This window comes from Microtus oregoni, unplaced genomic scaffold, assembly GCF_018167655.1.
Source record: "Microtus oregoni isolate MIOR12 unplaced genomic scaffold, Mior012 000030F_ref0000283, whole genome shotgun sequence".
In the NCBI taxonomy this organism is placed as follows: domain Eukaryota; kingdom Metazoa; phylum Chordata; class Mammalia; order Rodentia; family Cricetidae; genus Microtus; species Microtus oregoni.
In genome coordinates, this window is record NW_024543089.1 from 25059115 (window position 1) to 25084565 (window position 25451).

The 25451-nt window shown below is 36.4% G+C and overlaps 1 protein-coding gene across 1 annotated transcript in view; it reads left to right on the forward strand.

Moving 5' to 3' along the window:
- The first annotated feature begins 300 nt into the window (after positions 1-300).
- LOC121465322 (ephrin type-A receptor 3-like) overlaps positions 301-25451 on the forward strand; it is an 86310-nt gene continuing 61159 nt past the window's right edge. The window contains exons 1-2 of the mRNA XM_041678540.1: positions 301-496; positions 21614-21678. Of these exons, the coding sequence (XP_041534474.1) occupies positions 409-496; positions 21614-21678 (153 nt within the window). The 5' untranslated portion in view covers positions 301-408. The remainder of the gene's footprint in view (positions 497-21613; positions 21679-25451) is intronic.

The window sequence follows — 25451 nt, forward strand, 5'->3', positions numbered from 1 at the left end:
AATGATAAGCATAGCAAACAACTAGCTGCCTTTCAGTGAAACCGGGATGGCTCCCACGACTCTCTATCGCTGTCCTAGGACAAATCCTAGCCTCCCTGACCCATTGGCAAGACCCTCGACTTCCGACCCACTGCCTTCCTCCGCAACTGGGTGCACGGAATCTGCCTGCCAGCCACCGGCTGCCCTGCTCTTCTTCAGCGTCCTTTTACGACGGCACTAGGACCCAGCGAAGTCCCAGAGCGGGGTTCGCGGAAAGGCAGCCAGACTCCTCCTTATCTCCAGTGTCAAACTTGACATCAGACTGCGAGCGGAGCATGGTAACTTCTCCAGCAATCAGAGCGCTCCCGCTCACATCAGTGGCATGCTTCGTGGAGATATGCTCCTCTCACTGCCCGGTGCACCAGCAACATGGATTGTCACCTCTCCATCCTCGTCTTGCTCATCTGCTGCGTCCTCAGCTGCTCCGGGGAACCGAGCCCACAGCCTTCCAACGAAGGTAAGCCAGGTACCCGCGCTGCCCGGAGCGGAGCCCGCAGCCCCTGCACCCCTCTGCCCCCCGAGGTGCCTTCAGAGCCAGAGGCAGCGAAAGATGGTCTTTGCCCAGTAGCGGTCCCAATATACTTTGGGGGAAATGATTTGGGATTGTGGAAACCGTTAAAAAAAAAAAAATCTGTTTTTAATCTGATAGCCACTCAAGCGATTACCACGTTTACCAATTTGAAGCAGAAAGAAAGAAAACCCTCCGTTCTTTTACAACCCAGTCTGTTAATTGCCAAATAGCCAAGGCACTATTTTATTTTCTAATTATGACCATGTGGTCTTCTGAGAAGTTTCAAAGAAAAGGCTAGTCATCTCTTTAGTCCCCGCCGTGTGTTTTAAAGATAATGACAGGTTGCCCCTACTTAGAGAATTTGGCATTTATGAATGGACTGCAGGGAAAGGGGCTCTTTGGATCCGTGTGTGCGCGCGTGTGTGCGTATGTTTATGTTACAACCGCCTTACTGAAGTGATGTGGATCCCGCCGGGCGATGCTGTGCTCAGCGATACAGGTTCCATGGGCAGCATATGCATGCCACATTAACAGCAGGGATGTTTGCACGGATATAAGTGAGTTTAAGCTGGGTTCTTCTAAATGAAGGACTTTTGTACAAATAGCAGAAGGCGTTTAGTGATTGATTGATGAATAGCTCCTGGGCGGATACAGTAAATAACTGAATAGCAAATTAGAAATACCGCTCATGGGCAGCTAACGGCATTTCCTTGATGTTGGATTAATTATTGTCCGTGTAACGGGCATCCCTGGCTTTTCAGTGGTTCAAAGTGTAAACCTAATATTGAGAATATTTGTTTTTGTGTGGACGGAGCAGACGCATCACCCGTTTCTGTGGACTTTTCACGATCTGGTACTAATGGTTTGTGAATACAAACTCTTAAAACGTAACTTTTCAGAATAATTGATTGCATTGCAGCAACACGTACAACTTTATTTTCCTCCTAATGATTTTGAACATTTAGAATTGAACAAGTTAACAATAGAGAGCAGCTGATGGGCAGGAAGCACACTAGGTGTACAAGACTCACTTAAAAATATCTTGTAGAGCAATGTTTATGCATTATTTTTACGTCCATGTGAAAAAGTGTAAGCACATTCTGCACAAAGACTGCTTCAAGTGTTTGATGACCTACTTTTACTGTTAATGGGATGGTTTAATTTTCTTTCCTAGTGCCTTGACTGTCTTTATTAATTTAGCAGATTTTATTAGTTTTGTCTGATTTTTCAAAACATAAATAAATTTTATTTTCATCGCGGTGACGGGGAAAATCATCTTTTGCTCAAATAACTGTTTTAGTAACACAAATTAAAATATTCATTTGAAAGTAATGAATGCTTTATCGTTCTTCATGAAGAAAATAGGCATGAGCCATCATATGATTATGAGTAACACAACATGCTAAAGAGTTTTCAACTATTTTTCCAAATATATGAAATCACCAATAATTACTAGAAAACAATATAACTGCCACATTGTTTTGATGAGTTGTATCTTTCAAAATGGAATGCATATAAACTATCCACACGATGATCTGACTGACTTAGTGATGAACAGGATCCAGATGAAATTATATTTGTATATCAATTTAAGCTTTATTTAAATTGCAAAATAAAATACCGTTAACCTTATTCACACACAAAAACAATGCATATTAATTTAATTAAATAAGTATAATTAAATCTTAATTGCCTTTAAACCACATTTATGTATGTATGATTGCATAATGTATGTCAACAGTCGGGTACAAATTAACAATATACATATATATTGGTAAAATACTCATAAAATATCATTTAATTTGCTTCTGCGAAAGTTTTTATGTGTCTATTGTTCACAGGATTAGTCTTTCAGACAGTATTATAAGGCTACTGTCTCATTTTCTTTATGAGGCTGCTATGACTTTAAAACAAAAGTTATGATCAATAGTTTCAGTTAGATAATACTTCAATGATACTTTAAATATTTATTCACATGCTTGGCTCTTAGCAATTGAGTCCTACGGAGAGGGAAAATTCCAAATCTATGCCACAATGTCTATGCAATTCCCCTAACAAAGTAATCTGGGTTCATAGGTAGAGCTAAGATAAATTGAACCAGTTCATTTTGCAGACTGAAGATACCTGAGAGGATAGATTATGCTTAAAATAGTATGTTGAAAACTATGTTTTAATACTACAAAAATTTTACTACAGCTCATCAATTTTACTACTAGAATACATTCTCCTATCATGGAATTAAACATGATGGAAATGGTAGAACAAAACCAGGCAATTGAGCTGATTGTTAAGGAACTTGTCTTTATGAGAGCTTAAACAAAAATTGAGATCACTAAATAAAACTATTGAAATTCCATGCATCTAAAGTAAAGAAATAATTTGAGTTTGGTGTGAATTTTCCAACCCATATGTTAATTAAAGTGACTTTCTAACATGCTTTTAAGAAAGTAATTCCAGCTTCCACTTTCTCTCCCTGGTCTTCTGAATGTTAATAGAGATGTGTGATTTGGAGGACCATTTAAAACCTGGCCTGAAGACCTACACAGAAGTTAGTAAAGACTTTGCTATCTGTGATCAGTTCTTTCCACTCACATGGCACAAGAGACTTCGAGTGGGAAATCACTTCCTTTTCAAAGCAAAATTAGAACTGCACTGGTTTTTATCAGGATAGATCCCATGCTTGTTCCGTGTGCTTACTCTGTTTCCATCTTCCAGGGACTCAGAATGGTGAGCAGTAAGTTTGGAAAGAAGCTAAAATTTGATACAGAGAAAAGTGATTGACCTTTATTAGTTCAGCCAACTTTAGAACTGCATGAAGTACTCTTTATTCACAAATATTTGTAGCAGTCTGAGCAGAATGCACAGTTTATTTAATATTATATGCAATATTTTCCATCCAACAGTCCTCACAAATTGGATTCACATTTAACCATGCACTCTTTACACTGAAAATGAGAGTTTTTAAAGTAAAGTTCAGTAAAATTCTGTCTACATACCTACATCCTTCTCATTGGGATACCCTGTTCTGAGTGGCTATAGCACTGTCTATGAAATCTCTGCTAAGTATAAGACACCATTATGTGAGTGTTTGAAGATTAGAAGTAAAACTTGCAGATGTATGCCACATACTTTTCTTAGATTAGTAGGCAAACTTTGACACAATAAATATTTAAATAATAAATGTATTCTTTGTAAACGTTACTCAGAATCGATATTACCTTCAATGCCTATAAACTCCCACACTCAAATAAAAACTCCCTGTGATTGAAACATTAACAAAGAGCTAAGCTATCATGTCATCTTTATGGGCTCTTTTTTTTTTCAAAGAAGGCTTACATTTGCTTTTAATAGCATTTCTTCATGCTAGACTAAATAATTGAATGCATTATGCATTTCTGTAATTTAATAGTTCTCCTAATAGCTTGCCCCTCCACCCACCCCCAATAGTTATAGCTGTGGTGTTTGCCTGGAGGTAGGAGAAACCTTAATTTCACTGCTTTATAACCCACAACAGTTAACACTTGACCTAGGTCATTAACAGGATTATCAGCAAATTTGTTTAAGCTTTTACTGACAATCTGAATTGCTATGATAATATTATGATTGTGCCAAAAAAGAAAGTTCTTGTACCTCTCAAAATTGATCATGAAATTAATTCATTTTGAGTCAATATCTTCCTAAAGAATAATATTGATACCATTAAATTCAAGTGAGGAAATATTCACTTTAAGACCATACTCACCTCATTTTGACACCAGTTCTTGTCAGAAGTGAAAAATTAGCAATGTTTTTAAAATACTAAGTATTCTAGCAAGTATAGTGGATTTAGACATACAAAAAAGCCTTACCGTGGCTTTGAAATCTTTTTTTTTCTACTAATTCTATGATGCATACAATTTTCTTTTCCCCTTGAAGTAAAAAGTTATGTTTCTAAGTCAGAATTGACTGGACGTATAAAATGAAAACTGCAGAAAATACCATTACCATCTTAAGTCATGGATATACTATACAGAAACATATCTTCTCCATGAATTAGGAGAAATCAAAAGTTTCCATTAAAAATTGAAACTAATACCCACTCACTCTTAAAGCAAAGTGTTAAATAAAAACATAATTTAAAGGTATTTACCAGTGTTTACTAACTTGATAAAGTTTCACATAAAGTTTTCTGTTACTTGAATGTCATAATGGTTGGTACCTTGTTTTTTATAAAATGTGGTAGTTTTAACTTGATCATTAATTATTTGGATTTAAGTAAATATTTAGTAGAATTCTTTATCTTGAATGTGTTTTACCCCCATTTGAATATTCAAATTTCTGTATATTCTTTAATGGCCAAATTACTTTTAATACTATTTAAAAGTATTTCTTCCTTATAAATATTTCTGGATGTTCAATTTCTTAGGGGAATATTGAAATTTTTTCTGAAATAAAATATACGCAGCTTTTAAATATCAAATAATCAGTTACATATGCAAAGGATTTTTAAGGCAAAGCTTATTTCTACAATATTTTTGATTTAGAGACTTGAATGGGAATGGAAGCAGCAGAAATGTTCTTGAAAGTTACATTTTCCAAGTCATAAAATCTTCAAGAAAGTATTAATAAAACTTTCCACAAATCATCAAAACCCGATAAGTTCTTACAGACAGAACTTACTTAGAGATCTGTGATGTGGGCTACCTTTGATTTGAGTCATTTTCCAATGGTTTTGTTTGGCATAAACACTAGATGTACAGAGAAATATGTATTTCTTGGAAGAATGCTAACTTCTATGAGAGTTTTTTCTTTTTTTGTCACGATCTCCAACTTTATTTTTTAACCTACACATTTGTCAGAAAAGTATTCAATAAGCCTTGCTCTTTCAATTCTTGCTTGAGCGAGATTGAGAGCAGATTCGGTGTCTCTCTTTGGTTGTTTTAAGAGATCTGGATTTTATCACCACTGAGGGTCAGTAAGGGGCTTCTAGCAAGTGTGCAAGTAGCTTTTCACACATTTTTTAAATAAAGAGTTGATTGGTGTGAAGCCTTTGTTATATTATTCTTCCAGGTATATATAAAGCTGGAATAAAACATTTACTCCTCAAAAATATAAAAGGTAATAAATAAAAAAATCTTCGGTGATCCTGTCGTAATGACTTTAAAATAAAAACAGTGCTGTGATTTTAATAAAATACAACAGTCTCCAAACCGTGAATCCATCACTCTTGGAAGCCATCGCTCTTGTATTCAAAGGACAGGATTCTTGTGTGCTCTTGATCAAACTCTGCAGGTCTGCTCGGGGCTGTCCACTACTAGGCAGTTGTTTGAACTTAGCAGATATCCGCCCCACCCCCACCCCAGGAAAAATATGAGCATCAGCAATTTTATTTTTCTTCCAAGAATTTTTCTTTGAAATACATTTTAAGAAGTTAGTTCCCCATAAAGAATGTCTTCAAGTGAAAAGAAAATAAGAAGTTGATTAGAAATATCAAGAGGAGAAGACAGAGGTTCTAAAGCCAATGATAATACATGAATGTTTTGCTTAAACGATATTTATCGCTTACAACATCGGGGTAATCATTTTTTTTATGAAATTCCTTAAACCTACATTTCAAAAAAATGGGTATGCCGCTTTGTTTATTTCCCCTCTCAAGTTTACACACTTACTCTTGATTTTTTTTTCTTCTCCAGAAGCAAAGCCTTGTCCAGGAAAATTTTAAGAGTCTGAGCCAAAGTCTGCTTTCCCCGTTGAAAGCCTGGCCTCATGCACGTGGAGGGTGTATGGAATCAAAACCAGTTCAGCAAATAAAGCTTCAAACTTGAAGTGACATTATTAAACTGGAAGCCATGAATGTGCACCCCCCACACACCCCTTCATTTTCTAAACCACGTCCTGCTGTTCTAGTCAAAGCAAAGGGTGAAAATCCACATAATCCAAACCAACATGGTGAACTGAGAATAATAGGTGAGGAAGGAGGGGGAAACAAATCGCAGCACTGTACAAACAAACTGCTGTGAGCAGTCTTCATCAGGGGCAGGGGTGGCCAGAGGAGGAGGCGTCTGAGCCTCTTTTTCTCTGCATTACATGGCCTGCATTTGATAATGCACTATTGATTAAGTTCTAAAACTGTGGGTCCTAGTAAACGTTTAGCATTATGGCACTTTACAGGGAATGGCTGTAAAGATTGGCCACAAAGGAATCAAGCACCCTTGGCTGCCACCACAGGCCAGTGGAGTCAAGGAAGCCAGCCCCATTCACTGTTGTCTCACTGGAAGCGATCATCAGTAAAACCCAGGCAGGGTGTGAAACAGCCACCTTTAAGCCCTCCGGGACCAGGGAACGCCTCACGCAATTTCCCCTCAATCCGCCGCGAAGAACTGCGTCCGGAGCGCAGCGCGGAGCCCGGTGACCGTGGCGCGGTGGAGGGATGCGGGCGGCTCCGGGCACGCTGCCTTCCTTCCACAGCCTGCGTTTCTGGCTGCACCGTCACCTGTGCTGGCTACAGCCTGAGAGGCGTGCCTGAACGCAGCTCCGGCCCTTTCAAGCCAAAGCTGGCTAGCAAACAACGAACGCGCGCCCCCTGCCTGCAGCCTCGGGGCTGCCGCCCGGCTTTTCTTTTTTCCTCACCTGGCCGCCACCTGCACCCGATCAGGGGTAGAGAGAACGCCACCCCTCCACTTTGCCCCCACCCTCTTCCTACTCGAACAAGTCCTGTTCTATGCAGGAGACCCCAGATCTCCGTTGCTGTCAACCAGACCTTTCAATCTGGCGTCCGCAGGTGGAGCGGTGGTGTCTTTCCCATCTACCTTCATCTGTTCACCCGGTGACAGGGGGAGGCAGAGGATGTGGGCTGGAAAAGCATCTTCTCTTTCAGCTGCAGCACATAGAGACCTCTGATGACCCAGTTGTCGTGTCGCTGCTGTCTGACCCTCTGCTATTTTTTGCTCTCTCCACAGTCTTCTCTCCTCTAGTTTCTAAATAAAGAAGTTGTTTTTCTTTTCCAGTTTTCTTTAAAGTCACCTGCTGGCGCCACCTGTTAGTCCCTTACTCATTGCTGATGTAGTGGTTCATAAGCCTCCCTTCCTTCTACACAATCGGAGTGTTGCCCTCCACCCCCACCCTACCCAACCCCCCACCTTCCACCCCCACCAAAGTCCTCTCTCAGATTGGCACCATTTTGCTCTTCCGAGTCTGGTAAACTTGAAATGATCCATAGAGGGGTTCCTCAAAGTGCTGTAATCCAAGTGGATTCATGGTTGAATGCTTCTGATATTTTTGTGGCCGTGTCAGGGCGTCAATATATCTCTCTCTTAAGTAATGGCTGAATCCAGAAGCTAAGTGTGTTTTCAACGTCCTGTACCGCTGGGATTACAATCTCACTGCCCCACTGTCTATCTCTTTGTCATTCATTCATTTGTTCGTTCATTCATTCATTAGATCATTCATTCATTCATTCATTCATTCATTCATTCATTCCTTACTGGACCTTACATCAATCACCCTTAAAATAAGTATTAGGGCATCTCTTTGGTACAGCCGAGGGAACAGACCACAATACCACTACTGGGTGCAGGTTCCAGCTCCTCTGAATCTCCACATTGACTCCTTCCTTCTCTCTACAGACTCTGCACAACTGTCAAGTATCCTTTTCATTCCAGAACAGGATTGTCAACCTGGCTCTCTGTGGCTGAACTAATTTGTTTTGTGATTTTGCAAAATTAACTTCAAAATGCGGAGAATTTTGACAGGAGAAATTAAATCAGTAAGAGGACTTCGAACTCCCAAAGTGGTGACACATATAAATCGTGATTATCTGTACGTTAGTCACAGTTATGAGTATCTGCTAGTTAGAGGAAGTTGATGCAGAGAGCAGGAGGTAAGGCCCACAAAGCCTTTTCTGCACACACCTGGGCCTCTGTTTTCTTTTCCTAATACTCGGAAGCCACAAAACTCACCCCAAAATGAAGATTTCTCTGGGATCCCATAGACAAAAATTGTGAGAAAACTGTCACCATAACCAGGCTGTGAAGATTGAGGATTTTATGTAATAGGAATGGAGTGTGATTCTACTCTGGGAATTGCCACAGAAAGTCAGGAAGAAGGAAAATAGAGCATGCTCCAAAATGTGTGTATGTGTGTGTATTGCCTAAGATTAAAAAATAAAATCAAGTGATTTATCTTTGTGTACATTAAAAATACTTGCAGCCTGCTGAAGAGACTTATTTTTTACAAGGTAGCTAAAAGAGCACTTTGGAAAGTAGCAAATTAAGTAGGGGGCAATTATGCCTTTCATGGAGAATTTCGGCACACATGTTTAACATTAATTGAGGCAATAAATTCCCTTTACCTGCCAAAAAGCAAAAATAGCATATTGATGACATCAGGCTTCTAAGTAAGAAAGCAAGTTTCTTTTATGTATCTTTCATCTCTTTCTGTAATGTCAATGTTTAACCTATAAAATGTTATTTATTGATTTTTTTATTTTTTTATTTTTTGAAACATGGTCTCATATAGCCCATGCTGGCTTTGAACTCTTGATCTTTCCAAGTGCTAGGATTGTAGAAATAGGTCACTAACCCTGGCCTTTATTTAAAAATTCTAATGTGTTGTCTATTATATTCTCTGCTCTCCAAGAGGGATCTACCCACTCAGTCATTGGGAAAAGAGAAAAACTTAGATAGGTCTTTTCCCCAGCCTCACGTCTGGAAAATAGCTCAGCAATTGTTTCCCTCAAATATGGCTTTTAAAATTCTTGTATGAATTTAGATAACACTTCTAAATCAAGGGAAATGTAAACATGGCTAAAAAGTGCAATTCTTAATTACTTCTTTTCCTGACAAAGTTGGCTGATTTCTAATTCCCTTGGAGTTTTAACATCCCAATCTCCCTCTGAATACCTAAAGGAAATACATCTCTTCTTAGTAGTTAATGCATTTCCTGATTTGCAAACCTGCTTTAGCAATTGATAATATCTTTTAAGTAATAATGTTAAAATGTATTTTATTAGAAAGATGTGTCCCTTAATTCAAAAGATGGCAGACAGTCTTCACACTGAAAAGTCAGGCTGGGAATCTAATTTCCAATGGCTTCCATGTGACTCATTTTACTAATCCTTAGGATAAGCAAAACACTACTCTGAGGAAATGTCTGTTTGTAGCACAGGCTCTGTGTGTGTGTGTGTGGTGTTGCCAATCACAGAGCTTTCTTGAAAAACTAAGCTGCTCCCACACTGTAACTACAGTTTTATGGATGAGTATATACACTGTGGACACAAAATGCTGTACATTCTTTTCTGAAAAATAACCAGTGAGATAAAGAGTTATAACAATCACTGTTTGCCATAGTTCAATCTGGACTTCGCACCACTCACCCACTGTCTCTAATAATGACAATACCTCCACAAATATGCCAAAGCAACTTTAGATAGTATTTTCTTAAGAAGAAATAACTAAAATTATTAACCAAATGCTGGCAATAAATAAGAATATTGCTGCTTTATTATATATAAGAATCCTATTAAATTTAGCTACTGTGAAATACTACAAATACTTTTTAAAGCATACTATTTTATTCTCAGTTTACATTTTTCTATCTGTTTTATCATAGATAGACTCTTTACATTTGATAATTCAAAAGAAAAGCTCATGGTCTTTGCCATGTGTTATCAACATTTCTGTCTTAGACTAGAGTCTTTTAATGCCCTTTTTCATGAAAAATAAATTCTTACATGGGTAATTATGTGTATTTCAGGCGTCGGTGCTGATTAATTTAGTCTATCACAGCAATAATGGGTTCCTTATATTCTGAGGTACAATTGTCCTTCTGAAACACGTATGCATTGTAAAATAGAGCTTTTTCTATTTAAAATCATTTTAAGTGTTTTAGTGCAAAAACAAAAGCAAATGGTATAGTTTCTAATATCGTCAGATATTTTTCCTCTGCAAGTTATGAATATTTTTATATGACCAGGTTTGTATTTATAGCAGAATATTACACTTAATGTTAATAATGAGAAGGCCAGGGTCATCAGGCAGGAGAGATTCTTTGGTGGTTTGTAATGCTAGCCATTCTTATATAGGGCCAAAGTTCAGGTCTCAGCACCCAAATGGTGTCTTGCAACCTCATGCCATGTAACGCCAGCTCTAGGAAATGTAATGCTCTCTTCTAGAATCCTTGGGCTCCTGCACATACCTGGTGCACATAAGTTCACACAGACTCACACACAAACGCACAACTAGATAAAATATAAATAACTAAAAAAATCTAAATTCAATTTCAAATCCCAAGATTTGGAAACTGTTGAGAGGAGACAAGAAAACTAAGATACACGGAATTTCTTGTTTATAAGAACTCATCTTTCATAATTTCAATGCTTTGTTTATGTCTATTTACCAAGAATGTAAAGTTAATGATTAGTTTCAGGCTAAACTTTGGAAAATATTGTAAGTTTGGCATGCTCTATGTCCTTGTAAATATCAATACTGGTGGGAAAGATGACCCTGGTATGAGTTCTTAGATAAAAATCTATGCAGTGATGCATATATGAAATAGTGAAAATTATGACATAAATCTACAGAGGAGGTGTATTATTGTTGCAAATTTGGCTTCTAGAAAAGATAGATTTAATTGTCCATCACACTTCATTTGACAGATATGAATATAACTTAAGTTGTTTTAGATTTTAGTGAATATTTTTAGACTTTAATAATTTAAACAAACTCATAATAAACAAGTACATTTGAAAAAGTGAATATTGAGAAATATTCCCAGCAAGCACAGATGTAAGGTGAATGAAAGTTCTGTTTTGGATATACATGCTTGCATGTGTTCATGTGAGTATATTGGAAACACATGTGACCAACACAAAAGGACCATCCCAAAATAGAAGCTTCTGTAGGACCTCTTCACAGTGTAATTACACTACCAAGAAAAACCACACTGAAGTTCGTTTGAACTCTACCTTCCCTTTCATCAGTAAATTAAATGTTTTCTGACTGTCCCCAGCAGTCAGTTTGATATTTTCCATTGACACCATAATCCTCAAATTTGAAGAAAATGGCTGGAGTTTTTACATAGATGGATCTTCAATAGACTGTTACAACGATCCAAATGTGTTACATGAAAAAAAACCTGTTTGTGTGTGTGTGTGTGTGTGTGTGTAGCTATTGCCCAAATTTGTATCTCTTTTAGTTAAATTTATAACATATGACACTTTAAACATCTTCCTGAATATCAAGAATTCAAACAGTACCTTGCTTCTAGCTTTTCCAAATATTTTAAAGTATTTATAATGAAATTAGAGTCTTTGTCAAAAAAAAATGTGTGTTGAAATATTACAGTGTCCAGAGTTTATACTTAAGTTGAAATGTAACTTCTTTTCTCCTGCAGTCTTGTTTCTGCTTCTAAAGTTTGGATTCCTTATGTCTAAGAACTTCCATGAACTTTTTTTATTTCTGAAAAGAGTGTTACATTAGAGTTGGTTCTATGCCATTTTCACAGCCATCGGTCAAACCCTGACTCGGAAAAGCCTGTCTTTAACATCTGATATCTAATAATAAAGATTACATAATAGTTTGATAGAATGTAGCCAAAGTAACCTGACTTGATAAGATAAAGACACTGCATATTTTTAGATACTTAAAGTGATCTTTGCCTTAATTATTATTTCTATTTTTTTTTATTGAAAAGAAAAAAAAAATTTCCGCCTCCTCCCAGCCTCCCATTTCCCTCCACTTCCTCAAGCCCCTCTCCCCCTCCCCCACTTTTCTCCTCCTTCCTCTCCTGTCCGAAGGGCAGTCAGGGTTCCTTGCCCCGTGGAAAATGCAAGGTCCCCCCTTCTCCATCCAGGTCCAGGAAGGTGAACATTCAAACTGGCTAGGCTCCCACAAAGCCAGAACATGAAATAGGATCAAAACCCCATGCCATTGTCCTTGGCTTCTCATCAACCCTCATTGTCTGCCATGTTCAGAGAGTCCGGTTTTATCCCATGCTTTTTCAGTCACCGACCAGCTGGCCTTGGTGAGCTCCGATGTCATCATTTTCACTTTTTAAAACTTTGTGTTCTTTCCAAAGCCTTTCTGAATTACAAGTAAACAAGCTGTTTTACTTCTAGAACATTCCAAAAGAAAGTATGCATTGAGAAGATGCCATTTAACCTAATGAGGAATATTAGACTGTTTGTTAGACATGTTTTGGAAAGTAAGTGTAAACTGGAAAATGTATATAAATGAATCATATAATAGTTGCACTGTGCAGGGAAAGAATCCTAGTATTTTGTGATGGTTTCTACATTTGGGATGGATCACTTACAAAAACTTCACTGACAAAGTCCTCACTAGTTTATATAAAAAGACTATTTGTTAAAAAATACTGACCCAGACTCCTCAGCCCTGAATTGAGATTTTGATAGCTTCGTGGGTGTACATTAACACTGCCGGTGTATAACCTTTGAACTTTTTTTCTGATTAGAAAAGGCAAACAGCAAGGAAATGCTTAAAAGTGCTCAGAACTTAAAATTGGTACGGTGTATGCCTGTGTAAACCTCCCTTAACAAGTGCAATTTGGGCTGTTACCTCCTGGAACTGCATAAGCAGGTCAACAGGAAGTCTCAGGGTGAGACTTTGTGTTTCCATTTAAAGGCATTCTCCCTGCTATTTGTAAAGGTTTAGACAAGGCACATAATTACAGTTTCTCTTACAACTAAGCTCTGTACAGAAATCCAACAACCTTTGTAAACTCTTCTAAACCCAACAATCTTTCTTAGAAGAAAATTCTGTAAAAACAATATATTTTAGTATAATGTCTTGTCCAGAAATCTTTTATTACACAATAAAATCCATCAAGGTAACATGTAATGAATACCTTTAAAAATCCAGAAATGTTAAGAATTGTTATCTTTTACTAATTTTATAAATATTTTATTTACAATTTGAAAATGAGTCATAAGTAAATATTTATAGGACACTATATATTAAATTTAGCAATGATATACAGCAGTTAATATATTTTATTTTGTCACTCACATATTAACAGTTGTTAGCTGAAGCACTAAACCTCTTTTTAAATGTTTTATTATGTCTAGAAAGGTTTAAAATATTAAAATGAATGCCGCAGAAGCTTTTAAGTTAAGAAAATTTAAAAATAGTCAATAATTTCAGGATGAAGTATATCAAACAAAAGTGACATCTCTAAATTTCTCCTCAAAAGAATATCCCAATATATACAAATAAACTGAAAAGGAAAGTTGAGTTATAGTTAGCTTTTGCTCGAAATAAATATCTTGATTTTGACAGAGGACTGCACGGAGATTTGCAATACCAAGAATAATAACATGTATCCCTTTCTGTGTCATTTTCTTTTGGGGCTGCTTAGGTATCATTTAGAAGCAGATTAAAAGGTCCTTCTGCTTTCTGTAACCTAAACCAAAGCTATGCTCTTTATTGTAATAGGAAGTGTTGAAAACGATAAAGATAAGTGTTATGAACTGTGGCTTGTGCAAGTGAGGTGATGACGTGCCCAGAGTAGAAAGCCATTATTCTTTAGTCAAAGCAAAAGGTAACGAAAGGATGGAATTGTCTTCAGTTGTACTGACTTTATAGTACTTTTACTGGCTATAAAGGCTGCTCATAAGTGAAGGTTTTATAAGAAAATATGTCCTTTATTAGAGGAATTTGAAATCCTTTAGCTATTAAAGCTGGATGTCCACGTAGAAATGATTATATAATAATTATAAATAACTCCATATTTTCATGAAATGCAACCATATTATCACAAAGTGGACTGATGAACGATTAGACAATTGAAAATATCTGCCTCAGCAAGATACTATGTCACTTAGGTTTTACAGTTTCCTACATTGTTTGTACATACCAGCACTTAGGCAATGTGTGTAGCTGTGACTAGTAGGCTGTCAGTCTTTGTAAGTAAGCAAGAAGCAATTCTGAATCAGATGTTAGAATGTTCTTGAAAATATATGAATGTGTTTATGGATTTTTTTAAGAGTGGAAACTCCAGAGATTTATGTTTTGAGATTTTCATCATCCACACCATCTGACAACATTTATCTTAAAATTTGATTCTTATTCCTTCACCTTTGAACTTTGGAATGTAGCTCAGTGGTAGACTATTTCCTTAGCTTGTGTGAGGCTTGTCAACCTCCAGCACTGCAAACCCAGAAGGTAAGTCAATAAAATGAGGTCTTATGATAAGAAATTCAATGCATTTCTATTACTAATAAGAGAAGATGGAGCAAATTCTTGTTACAGCCAATTCTTTGTGATGCCATAGGTGAATTTGTTTATGATGCTGAGGGTCTAATCTTGCCTCATGCAACCATCACTGAGATACAGCTCTGGCCAGGAAGGGATTTTTGTATATGGAGGCTCTCAGGAATCCTAATTCAACTGTGCAGTGTAGCAGGGACAGTGACAGTAAAATTAGTCACAGGAATGACAGATAAGTTTCCTCCTTTCCAGAAATCTCTATAACCAATTTGAGTTCGTACATTCTGGACTTACTTCTTAGAAATTTAGTCAGTTCTAACATGGGAATTTCCATTAAAGACCACACTTGCTTGGGTTTACCAGCTCTCAAATTAGTGCCAAATAAAGAGTCAAGTCCAAGTGTGAACGGCCTCCCCATCTCAGGAATGTAAGCCCGGTGCCTCTTCATTCACCCCTATAGAAAAGCTCCAAAATTACAGAGAGTAAATATGTTGAAATGTAAAACCATGTACTTCCAAACTTAGAACAGTGATTTCCAAATAAAATTTTACTGTCAAACTCCACTAAAATAGAATCTTGACATTGAAAAATGCTTCCACTTTAAAAATTTCTTTTTTTTAAATTTATTTATTTATTAAAGATTTCTGTCTCTTCCCAGCCACCGCCTCCCATTTCCCTCCCCCTCCCCTAATTAAGTCCCCCCCCCCTCAGCCCAAAAAGCAATCAGGGTTCCCTGTCCTGTGGGAAGTCCAAGGAACCCCCCACCTCCATCCAGGTCTAGTAAGTTGAGCATCCAAACTGCCTAGGCTCCCCCAAAGCCAGTACGTGCAGTAGGATCAGAAACCTAGTGCCATTGTTCTTGAGTTCTCAGTAGTCCTCATTGTCCGTTATGTTCAGAGAGTCCGGTTTTATCCCAGGCTTTTCCAGACCCAGGCCAGCTGGTCTTGGTGAGTTCCCAGTAGAACATCCCCATTGTCTCAGTGTGTGGGTGCACCCCTCATGGTCCTGAGTTCCTTGCTCGTGCTCTCTCTCCCTCTGCTCCTGATTTGGACCTTGAGAATTCTTAGTTTAGAATGTTAACATGGGCCATATATCTGTTAGAGGAGAAAATATTCTCACATTATTAAAACAATCCAATTCCACATTTCACACCAAATACATTTGGAACTCAGTTCATTAGAATATGATATATGATAACAAATAAGTTATATCTTTTGTAAGTAACTGGCATGAGTCTGACATCAGAGAATTAAACAATTCACAGGAACCTAACAACCTTCAGAAACAATTTCCTAATTCTTTGTTAAAGTTCAAATTGTGAATTTACGTTTTGTAGAAATAGAAATAATTTCTTCCATTTATGATCTGTGTTTAACACTCAGCCTACCATATGACACTTCTATGAAACATTTTGTTAGATAACTCCCCTCCCTGGTGTTTGAACGATGGCAACACTGGAGAGGAAATTGTGTGATCTTCATATATTTTGAGCGTCAGTACCCAAGTTCTTTACTTCTAGCAATATAAGAATTAAAACAGTGAATTTCTTCTGAGATTTAATCATTGCACCAGAAAAATCACACACAGATTGACTCTAATTCCCCAACTTTATGTGTTTATCTCAGTATGAGTGTGTGCTGAACACAGAGTGTTCACTGTAAAAGGACCACTTGCATCTAACTAGAGACTTGTTATGGAATTAGCAATTCAGCAACCATTAACTTTAAAGTGTTTATGATTCTTAGGATGTGTTGTTCTCATTTTAGATACAAACAGAGAGCACCTTATAAACCTAAATTAAAAACTTTTAAAAAGTGTTTTGATGTCAGCCAGTCTTCACCATTAGGTCATGTGTTGATGGTTGATATAAACACAATTCAGAAGTCAAAGTGGAAGTGTTGTTTCATGTAGTAATTTTACAAGAACACTGGCTCCATAGCTTGTTAGAGGCTCATAGTGATTCAAAGTATATTTATGTGATTGGATCAGTATAGTAATATCACAAGATAACCATGTTTAACAAAATTATGTTTGATAAATAGCAGGATCAAAATTGTGAGTAATGGTGGTGTTTTCTTTACTCACCATAAATTAAATACACTAAAAGTGCAACTTATAAGAAGGTGAAAATATTTTGATTAATCTATACACTTATTTTAATTGACTTTCGGTACTATTATTCATTCTGGATTAGTTGTTCTTTGAACAGAATCCATATGCAGGTGTGATTGGTCTTTTTCCCTTATCATTAACATGAAGGGCAATTTAAGGTAATTCTTTAGTTTTAAACTTGCCTTACATTGAATTATTTACTAAGAGAAAATGTCATAATTGTTTCTTCTTTGCTTCACACATTGCTTTTTTGCTGATTATAAATATTGAAATTAAGTCAATTATTCATCATAGTATGTGATGTGGCACACCAATACTGTCCAGTACCAATTCAGCTATCACATATATAATGACACCTTCATCTGTTTAGAACCCTAGATACACTGGTGACAATGACGTAATGAATACTGTTCTGATTGGTTTTGTGTGTCAACTTGACACGAGCTAGACTCATCAAGGAGGAAGCCTCCATTGAGGAAATGCCTTCATGAAATCCAGCTCTAAAGTATTTTTCTCAATTAGTGATCAACGCGGGGGGGGGAGGGGGGAGCAAAACCTTTGTGGGTGTGGGTGGTACTATCCCTGGATTGGTGGTCTTGGGTTCTATTAAAAAGTAGACTGAGCAAGCCAGTAAACAGCTCTCCTCCATGCAGCAGCTCCTACCTCCAGGTTCTTGCCCTGCTTGAGTTTCAGTTCTGACATCTTAAAATGATAGACTCTGATCTATAAATGTAAGCCAAATAAACCCTTTCCTCCCCAACTTGCTTGTTGATCACGGTGTTTTGAAACAGCAAAAGAAACCCTAATTATGACAGAAGTTGGTACCAGCAGAGTGGAGTATTGTTGTGACAGGCCTGACAATGTTTCTGGTAGAATTGTGGAAGGACTTTGGAACTTTAGGCTAGAAGAATGTTCTGTGGGAGCTTAGGAGATAGGAATATTCAGAGCAGTGCAGAGGATGAAGTCCTGTGTTCTGAAGTTTGAGAGAGAAGTTTAAGAAATCTAATAGGGCTATTTTGGTGAGGGACAACTGTCTATATTCTGTCAATTATATTTTAAATAAAAACTGATTGGCCAGTAGCCAGGCAGGAAGTATAGGCAGGACAACCAGACAGGAATTAGAGTTGGGTCAAGGAAAACTGAAGAATTCTGGGAAGAAGGAAGCCCATTCCTACGCAGTCCTTGCCCAGCCACAAAAGAAGCAAAATGTGACTGCCCCGCTAAAAAAGGTACTGAGCCTCATGGCTAACACAGACAAGAATAATGGGCTAATATACATTATAAGAGCTAATACGAAGCCTGAGCTAATGGGCCAATCCGTTTATAGTTAATGTAGACCTCCTCTGTGTGATTTCTTTGGGACTTAACAGTTGTGGAGACTGGTCAGGACAGAAGGCCTTGGTCAATACCATTTGTTATTTTGATTTAAGATTCTGTGAAGCCCTCACTGAGACAGATACTTCCAAGAAAGAATCTCCTATGGAAATCATGTAAAACACAGAAATTAAGTAACGGCTGTGAGCTGTAATCAAACCTCAATATATTTTTACCAGAATGAATTATGACAATGAATTTAAACTTAATGGTAAAGATGTACTTTTATATTTCCCAAATTCTTAAGTATAATTAGAAGAGTAGATATCAGTAAGTGGTTTTTAGTTTTTCATTGCTTTTTGAGAGAGAACTGCACTGTAGATAAATGCATAATTAGTTTTTAAACCAATATTGTACAAAATGTTGGTTTATGAAAATTGTAATCCATGCAGTGTCTATATTATCTCATATAAAGATTCCCATTGGAATATTCTTAATTCATAATAAAGTTCATTTTCTTTTAAAATTATTTTACTTTTGAGATTATAATATAATTTTATCATTTTCCTCATCCCTTTCCTCCCTCCAAACATTCTTATATGACCTTTCTTCCTATTTTTTCAAATTCATAGTCTCTTTTATTGTTAATTTTTGATATATATGTATATATATATATATTCATACAAAGTCTTAAATACATAATTATACCCAGCTCACTCCATATAATGTTACTTGTACATATACCTTCAGGGTTGATAATTTGGCATTGGATAATTAATTGTGTACTTTTCCCTAGGGAAATCTCTCCCACTGTTGGCATTCCTCAGTTGCCGAGTTATGTAGGGTTAAGGCTTCTTGGGCTTTTATTCTCTGAGTATTAGCATTCCTATTGATGTCCTTGTTAAGCTCATATTTAGGCAGTCTTATCGTAGAAACTATGAGTGTAACTTCTGCCCTGCATAGGAGATGCAATCCCACAGCAAACTCCCTCTTCCTATGACTCTAAGAATCTTTCCCCTGACTCTTCAACAATTATCTCTGAGCCATGGGTGCAAGAGCTGTATTGTAGATGTAGAAGATGGGACTGGGCTTCCCAACTCTGCATTTTGATGAGTTGTGATTTTCTTTAACAGTATTCACCATTTGCAGAGTAGTTTTTTTGATGAGGTGTAAGGACTATACTTATCTGTGGACAAAGGGACAAATATTCAGAATGTAGTTATGGATTATACTGGTTTAGTAAAGAGGTGGGTGTAGATTCCCCTCCATGATCCACGGTTTCACTAGCTGTGGGTAGCTGGTTAGAGTTCCAGTATGAGGTAATGCTTTTTCTTTTGTTAAGCTAGGTCTAATTAGAGAACCTAGGTTGTCACCAAGGTATGCATGCCACTACTGCACGCTTAGAGTTATTGTGACATGCTTCATAATTGTGAGTCATAAGATGACAGCTGCTTAGGCATTTTGGTTCTTACCTCCTTTGTAAGCTCATATGTCCCTATTCGCTATCATAAAAGACAGTCCTCAGGGAGGAAGCTTTCAGGTCACGTCTCGCTTATGTACACTTTGGACCAATTCTTAAGTTTATTGTGTCTTCAGTGGTAAGGATAAGCTTCTACTTCTGAGGGGCAATAAAAAACACCATTAACCCTATAATGTTTTAGGAATCTCTTGGTTAACTCTGACCAACAACTCAAAAGAGGACTTTTCACAACTGTTGCTGGAGTTTTTGTTAGGTGGTCTATGGTTCATTGGGGGGGGGAGCAGTGAATATTGTCATCCCAGGTGGGAGAATTTAGTTTTAACTATTCATGCATATTTACACACTGACTTACATATATTAGAGACATTTTTAGTTAGGTAGTTAGTAGTATAATATGACTTTTTTAGACACCCTTATTATTTTAAATATTACATTTTTAAAAGAAACAGATTGGATTTATATTTTTCTTCATTAAAAAAGAGAGAATTCTATTTAAAGTTTTATAATTTTAGGTGAATGGTCAAAAGCTTTATAGCTATTTAATGCATTTATTAACCAACAGTCCAAGAGAGCATGTTCCTTGAAATTTTTAGTTATTTTTAATATTTAAGACTCTGCCATATATTTTCTTCCTTGATATATTGCATTGTTTTATTTCATTTGTAACAAATTAATTGGGATTCATTTGAAAGAATTTTCAGCAATTTACTCAGATTCTGAACACACCGATGAGCGGTATATAATATGGGGATTAATACTGCGTTTTGACATAGGCATATTAGGGGTTTTTAAAATGTAATTCTTGTTTATATTGATTGCCTGTTCTGGTCTGCTCTGGTCTACATTAATAATAGATTCTTAATTTATGTAATCTTCTTTTACACCTTCTGTTAGTCAATTGTGAGGCTGTTTTCTAATGTGGAAGGGTGAGGCAAAACCATAGATTCTACTATTTAACAGGCCCGATTAATAATAGTAAAATATCATATCAAAAATGAGCTTTAGTTGATTAAATTTGAAGCACCCAGCTGGGCAGTAGTGGCGCATACTATTAATCCCAGCACTGAAAGGCAGAGGCAGGTAGTTCTTTGTGAGTTCAAGGGCAGTATGGTCTACATAGTGAGCTCCAGGACAGCCAAGGATACACAGAGAAACCTGTCTCAAAACAACAACAACAAAAAAAAAATTGAAGCACCCTTTTAGTACATTGATTTCTGACCTATAACAATCACAAAAATGTTGGTATTGACAAAATGATTTTCATATATATTTAATAAAATATAACTACATGAAAATTACATTTTACTTTTACTTTATAAACATGGCTTAGGATTCAGACTCATCAGTAATATTGTTATAAGAAGAATCTCTTATGCCTTTTAGTGGGACACCTTTATACATAATTGAGGTTTTACCGGTGATATTCTAAAACATTGCCTTCATTGTTTTACTTACTCCCCAGATCCATCATGAATCACTTAATTATATGTGCTAATAATTTAAACGTTACAAATATAATTTGTATAATATGTTTGGTATTTGTGATGTGGTAGTAAGTATGAAAAATACAATAGTACATATTTAAGAAAGCTCATATGGGAATCCTATGATAATTCAAATTAGTTGTCTTTGTAGTTACTTTGTGTTAGAATTAATTTCTTGCCTATTTTGCATTTTTATTGTTTCCCTTGTAAGAGTTTCCTTCTGTCAGATGTATCCTTATACAATTGTTAGTCTGTTCTAAATGTACAAATTTAAAAACCATAACAACTTTTGAATCACTTTCTCTACAGTTATATGTAGCTTGATTGTTGTACTTACCAAGTATTTAAAATAAAAAGAACAGTAGTGTTTATTAGACAACAATACTGAAAACAGACATTGTTAACAGAAGCAGCTACAGAGATAGGTCATTGAGCTTACATTCTTTGTGTTATTTTGTTTTATTTGCAGTTAATCTTCTAGATTCAAAAACAATTCAAGGAGAGCTGGGCTGGATTTCCTACCCATCACACGGGGTAAGTTCAGTTGATCAAAGAAAAGAGCACGATGCTGTTTTTTTCTTCTCTGAGAAAATAAAGATTGTTCAATGCATTTTCTGAAGAATCTCTGGACTTATGAAAGATCTGTGGATGAGTTTGTCAATTTATGGACTGGCATCATTTAATGTTAATATTCTGTGCAGCTACAGAAAATTCTAGACTGCTTTTCTCCTGGATACATTACTTGCTGCACTGGGATAAGTAAATATTTTAATTATTGGCATTTTATGGATAGTATAAGTATGGTTATTTAGTATATTTTGTGATAGGATAGGTGTAAGTGAATTGACAAGACTTTGAAGTTTCATATTATATTCCAAGTGTATTCTTTGGTAATGGTAATTTTCCAAGCTATAGCCTTAAAAATTAACCATGGTGATATGTTCAGCTACAATAAACACCATTACTCAACTGTGGAAGCATATACTCCACTCACTTATTTTGAATATCTTTTCGTGTTGAGATTGTTTCAAAACTTGATATTATTTAGGTGCTAAAGCCAGTACTGCCGTAATTTTTAACTTTTCATATAAGTTTAAAACTTTGCCAGTCCAGACAGAGTTTACGAAGAGCCTTTTAATTAAGAAAATTATATTTGTTTATTTATTTTTTTTAAAAAAAAGAATCATGAATTTGGAAACTCTCATGACTCACAAAACTATAATAAATATTTATCACATTTTCGTTGTGAGCATAGTTTGGATAAAATGCACACCGTTTGAGGTATTTCTCATTGAAACAAATTCACGTGCTCCCTTTTTGTCTGTGGTTGTATTCTTTTCAAAGTGCTATTAATTGCTATAATTTACTATTTTATCCATCTTTTTTTTGGATACCTAAACATGCTTACTTCCTTTCCCAGTACTATCAACTGTTTCTTCACAAAGGGATGTTTTCTGTCAACGATACTTCATCTGTCTGTCATCTTTGGGTCTGCTTTTCTTTCTGGCACACCCTGACACTGACTGAATGGCCAAACCCATCATCAGGGCATCCATGCTGCTGTGGACGAGAGAGAATGAAATTAGCCAGGATTTGCCTTTACTATAAGTGTAAGGGAATTAAACAATTGGGATAAACCACAACTTTGATTGTCAGAAAAATAAACCAAATCTCATGATTGACCTGGAGAACTTATAATACTATTTTATCAAAACGTTATACCTAATTTTGCTTTTATATCTTTGAGTTTTTCGTTATATCACTTGTGACATATTGTGGAAAGCTACTGTTTAAGTACAGAAGAAATATTAATCCATATTGACATATTTACTTACACCATATATACATGTAGGCAGCTATTTTTTTTAATCATAGGAAATTAAAACATTTTACCATGTGTTTTCCTTTTTAAATGATCTAAAGATAGTAGATTCCCAGATATTAAGAATTAAAGTAAATAGATTCTTTAATATTTTGATTACATAATTTAATAAATTCTCTTTATTAATCTCAAAGTCTTTATGATAAAATAAGTTAGGCATGACATAAACCAAGAGGAGTCAAGGTGTCTCCCTGTTTTCCTCAGTGTACAGTTTTCAGTTTCTTCTTTTTCCTGGTGTGGGGATAGACAATTTCCCTGAACTATTTCTTCCTTCTTTTAATCTTGGGGATATGATTTTCTACATTCAGGTCAACTGCTTGAAATTTGTCACATAATTTTCAGGCAATAAAGAAAAAAGAGGAAAAAATTCTGTTGTGGTTGTTTATGTATTTGTGTATTTATATGTGTGTGTGTGTTGGTAGGTATAATGTGTTCAGTGTGGTACATACATGCATACAAGTGTATACATGTGTGCATATGTGTCTGTGTGTATATACGTATACAGTTGTGGAATTACATGCGTATGAGTGTATATGGGTGTGTGCATGCATTCATTGTGTGTTTGCACGTGTGTTTGTGTGTGTGTGTAGGACAGAGTTCAGAGTTCACATGTCTTTCTTTATTCTTCTCTGCTTTGTTTTTGAGACAGGACCTCTCAATGAACCTGGAACTCAGCTTTCACTTTTTTGATCTACTGTTTTTTTAAGACAAGGTCTCAGTATGTAGCATAAAAAAATCCACCACTCCCAGCAGTGGTGGTGCACGCCTTTAATCCTAGCACTTCGGAGGCAGAGGCAGGCGGGTTTCTGTGAGTTCGAGGCCAGCCAGGTCTACAAGAGCTAGTTCCAGGACAGGAACCAAAAGCTACGGAGAAACCCTGTGTCGAAAATCAAAAAAAAAAAAAAAAAAAAAAAAAATCCACCACCACTCAGTTATTTAGCCCAGGCTGTTCTTGAGCTCACAATCCTTTTCATCTTCTAGAGTAGACATTACTGCTATTTACCTTATGCCTGGATCAATTCATTTGTGTTGCCCAAACTCTTTCCTTCCTCTTTAATAAAATAAAGATACAATCATTTTGTGTTCATAATTGCTTATTAAGAAAACAATTGTCAAAAATTATTAGAAGGTTGTCTATAAAATATAACATTTAATAACTAAAATTTGATTGTTTTATTTAATCAATTAACTCTTAATAACCCAGGGCATCTCACTGAGCTGCTTAGGTTAACTAAATTATAACTTTAACCTCCAGAGGAAAGTAGTAAGAGTAAAATATCTTAGCATATCAAATTATTGAAACTCATACTTCATTGATTTGTAGCAGTGGATATCAAGCTGTGGGTCTCAATTCCTTTGGGGATTAAATGACACTTTCAAAAGGGTCACATATCAGATGTCCTGCATATCAGATATTTACATTGCAATTCATAACAGTAGCAAAATTAGTTATGAAGTAGCAATGAAAATAATTTTATCTTGGAGATCACCACAACATAAGGGACTTGTGTTAAAGTGCTGCAGAGGAAGGAAAGTTGAGTACCACTTAGAGCAATGGATGAAGAGATGAAGCGGAGGGGGGGGGGGAGATATTTTGATTCTACCTCATGGCAACATTTGGCAATCTGTGAAGATGTTGGAAGGGGCAGGACTGGCATTAATGGAAGAAGCCTGGAGTCCTACAACACATCTTGCAATGAACATAGCAGCCACAATAACAAAGAGTGACAGCTCCAAGGTTGAGAAGTCAATGCTTAGGGAATTAGTGTTGACATTCCCTTAAGAGCTGTATGTGGTTACTAAAGAGATGAGAAGGAGTGTGCCAACTGTTTCTTAAATTCAATTGCACTATAGTCAAAAACTCCAAATGTCTTCAACGTAAAATTTGCAAAGTTACTTTTTTTTTGTGGTATGATTGTATCACCAGAGCTCTCTGAAGTTTGCTTAAACTTCTCAGGGAGAGCACATCCACATGGAGTTTCTTTTCTTCATGTTTTATTTCTGTTTTTTTTCCTCTCATTCCCCAAAGATGTGTTCACATTAAACTTTGTTATTAATTCCTGTAATTTTCTCATGCGAAGATTTCTATCTTCTTTTTAAGAAGCTCTTCAAAACAAAGAAGACAGGGGCTTGACAAATGGCTCAAGTGGTTAAGAGTTCTTGTTACTCTTCTAGTGGATCCAATTTAGACGCCAAGTACACACTCCACGGAGGTCACAATTGCCTGTGACTCTAGCACTGGGGGATCCAATGTGTCTTGCCTTCACCTACAGTGAGACATGCAGTACACATTCATACACACACACACACACACACACACACACGACACACACACATATGCACATACACACACACTAACTCAAATACACACAGATTATTAGGTTTGGGGTAACTTTTTAAAAGATTCATGTGGAGGAATATTAAA